Source organism: Limulus polyphemus, unplaced genomic scaffold (genome assembly GCF_000517525.1).
Source record: "Limulus polyphemus unplaced genomic scaffold, Limulus_polyphemus-2.1.2 Scaffold2642, whole genome shotgun sequence".
NCBI lineage: Eukaryota > Metazoa > Arthropoda > Merostomata > Xiphosura > Limulidae > Limulus > Limulus polyphemus.
In genome coordinates this window covers 105,265-107,444 of record NW_013668252.1, presented here as the reverse complement: position 1 = coordinate 107,444, position 2,180 = coordinate 105,265, and the positions used below count along the sequence as shown (strand labels likewise).

The 2,180-nt window shown below is 34.5% G+C and overlaps 1 protein-coding gene across 2 annotated transcripts in view; it reads right to left on the bottom strand.

Annotated features, from left to right (window-relative positions):
* Positions 1 to 738, bottom strand: part of LOC111087792 — a 13,126-nt gene extending 12,388 nt beyond the window's left edge. For both annotated transcript variants that reach the window (XM_022395716.1, XM_022395717.1), the window contains exon 1: positions 469 to 738. In XM_022395716.1, coding sequence (XP_022251424.1) covers positions 469 to 630 — 162 coding nt within the window. In that variant the 5' untranslated portion in view covers positions 631 to 738. The remainder of the gene's footprint in view (positions 1 to 468) is intronic.
* Positions 739 to 2,180: the final 1,442 nt, after the last annotated feature.

Here is a 2,180-nt window from a genome sequence, read left to right as displayed (position 1 = left end):
CTGTAACTATCTACTTTCTGTCTTATGGTTTAGATGAGTTAGATCTCGCTCTGTAACTATCTACTTACTATCTTATGGTTTAGATGAGTTAGATCTCGCTCTGTAACTATCTACTTACTATCTTATGGTTTAGATGAGTTAGATCTCGCTCTGTAACTATCTACTTACTATCTTATGGTTTAGATGAGTTAGATCTCGCTCTGTAACTATCAACTTATTATTTTATGGTTTAGACGAGTTAGATCTCGATCTGTAACTATCTACTTACTATCTTATGGTTTAGATGAGTTAAATCTCGATCTGTAACTATATACTTACTATCTTATGGTTTAGATGAGCTAGATCTCGATCTGTAACTATATATTTGCTATCTTATGGTTTAGATGAGTTAGATCTCGATCTGTAACTATCTACTTTCTGTCTTGTGGTTTAGATGAGTTAAATCTCGATCTGTAACTATCTACTTACTATCTTATGGTTTAGATGAGTTAGCTCTCGCTCTGTAATTTTCCTTCGGTTTTGTTCTTGCTGTTGTTTCTTAAGCTCGTTAATCTTGTAGACAAGATACATTCCAGGAAGAGCCAGAACCACTAAAGGTTTCATCAGTGCAGCATTCATGGATTTAGGCATAATGACCCTAAGGAACCACGACGAGGAAATACCGGCGTAACTTGCTGTCGTTTATGGAATAAACTCAGTGATTCTTGTACCCATTTCATGCCTCACAAAGAAGATGATGTCATGGCAATAGCGCCAGGCATGCGCTGATATCGAATTGAACATTCGCGCAGCAATTTGCTAAAGTCAGCAGTGTGCTGAGAGCATGACGTCATTTTTGTCGAATCACGTAATACGAATTTGTGGTCGATATACCGCACCAAAACGAGTTCGGATTTAATTATTTCTACATATGCATGCGGCAGCCAGCTCCTGAGATTGACTAAACACAGAAAACACATGTGATTTTCTAATAAATCTTTAATCAAAAGAATTAAACTTTCAGTTGCTTGTCTTGTTATTACTAGTTTCTATGATTTCAAATGACGTCACTATATGACGTGGCATTCATACGTCTGTTTGTTTCATCGAATTGTTAACGTGAGCAGAGCTGTATGAAAGACTTAATAAAACACCATTATTATTATTTTAGCGGTTTAATTTTCATCTTTCTTATAGTGGAGCTTTTTCTTTTTTTCTTACATTTCGATATTTTTATGAAGTAGGACAGAAAGTGTCGTCATCTTATATTAACTCTCGTTGTGAGTGAATTTGTTTGTTTGCCCACAAATTTCTCCTGCAGTGTTGAAACTAGCAGAACCAAACTTAGTATGTGAAGCGGAGTAGCCCAGGAAAGGGTGTCCTTACCTGTATAGCGTAACCCCTTACCAAAGGGGACTAAAACGCTTCCGAAAATTTTGTGTTCTTGGCCCCATTCGATATCGTGGGGTTGCCATGTTTGAAACTGTGTCCATACCTCCATTTAAAAGCTAGCAGGACCAAATCTGACATGGTGGTTGTCCTAACTGGGCACATTTTATGGTACAGACCCCTTTGGGGTGGCTATAGAAGTAATTTGGAATAACGGAGGAGCTTGATAGGTACATTGAGGCTTCTGTGAACCATAAGGGGCAGAGCGTGGGCCCTTCAGGCTTGTCTTCAATAACAACTAATGACTGATATCAGACATAAATGTTTCTCAGAGATTTGTTGTTTATAAAAATAGAATCCAATGATCTGAACAGTTTCGTAATATACAGAAAAATAGTTGAATAAAAAGACCAACTTATTAAGGATATACACAGTGACGTGTATAGTATCAGTAACATTTGATTATAGCAAACACTTGCACAAATCAGAACTGAAAATTAATCCATTAATTAATATAACCAAACTAATGTATATAGCTCTAAAGTTAATCCATTAATTAATATAGCTAAACTAATGTATATAGCTCTAAAGTTAATCCATTAATTAATATAGCTAATCTAATGTATATAGCTTAAAATTAATCCAGTAATTAATATAGCTAAACTAATGTATATAGCTCTAAAATTAATCCATTAATTAATATAGCTAATCTAATGTATATAGCTCTAAAGTTAATCCATTAATTAATATAGCTAAACTAATGTATATAGCTCTAAAGTTAATCCATTAATTAATATAACTAAACTAATGTA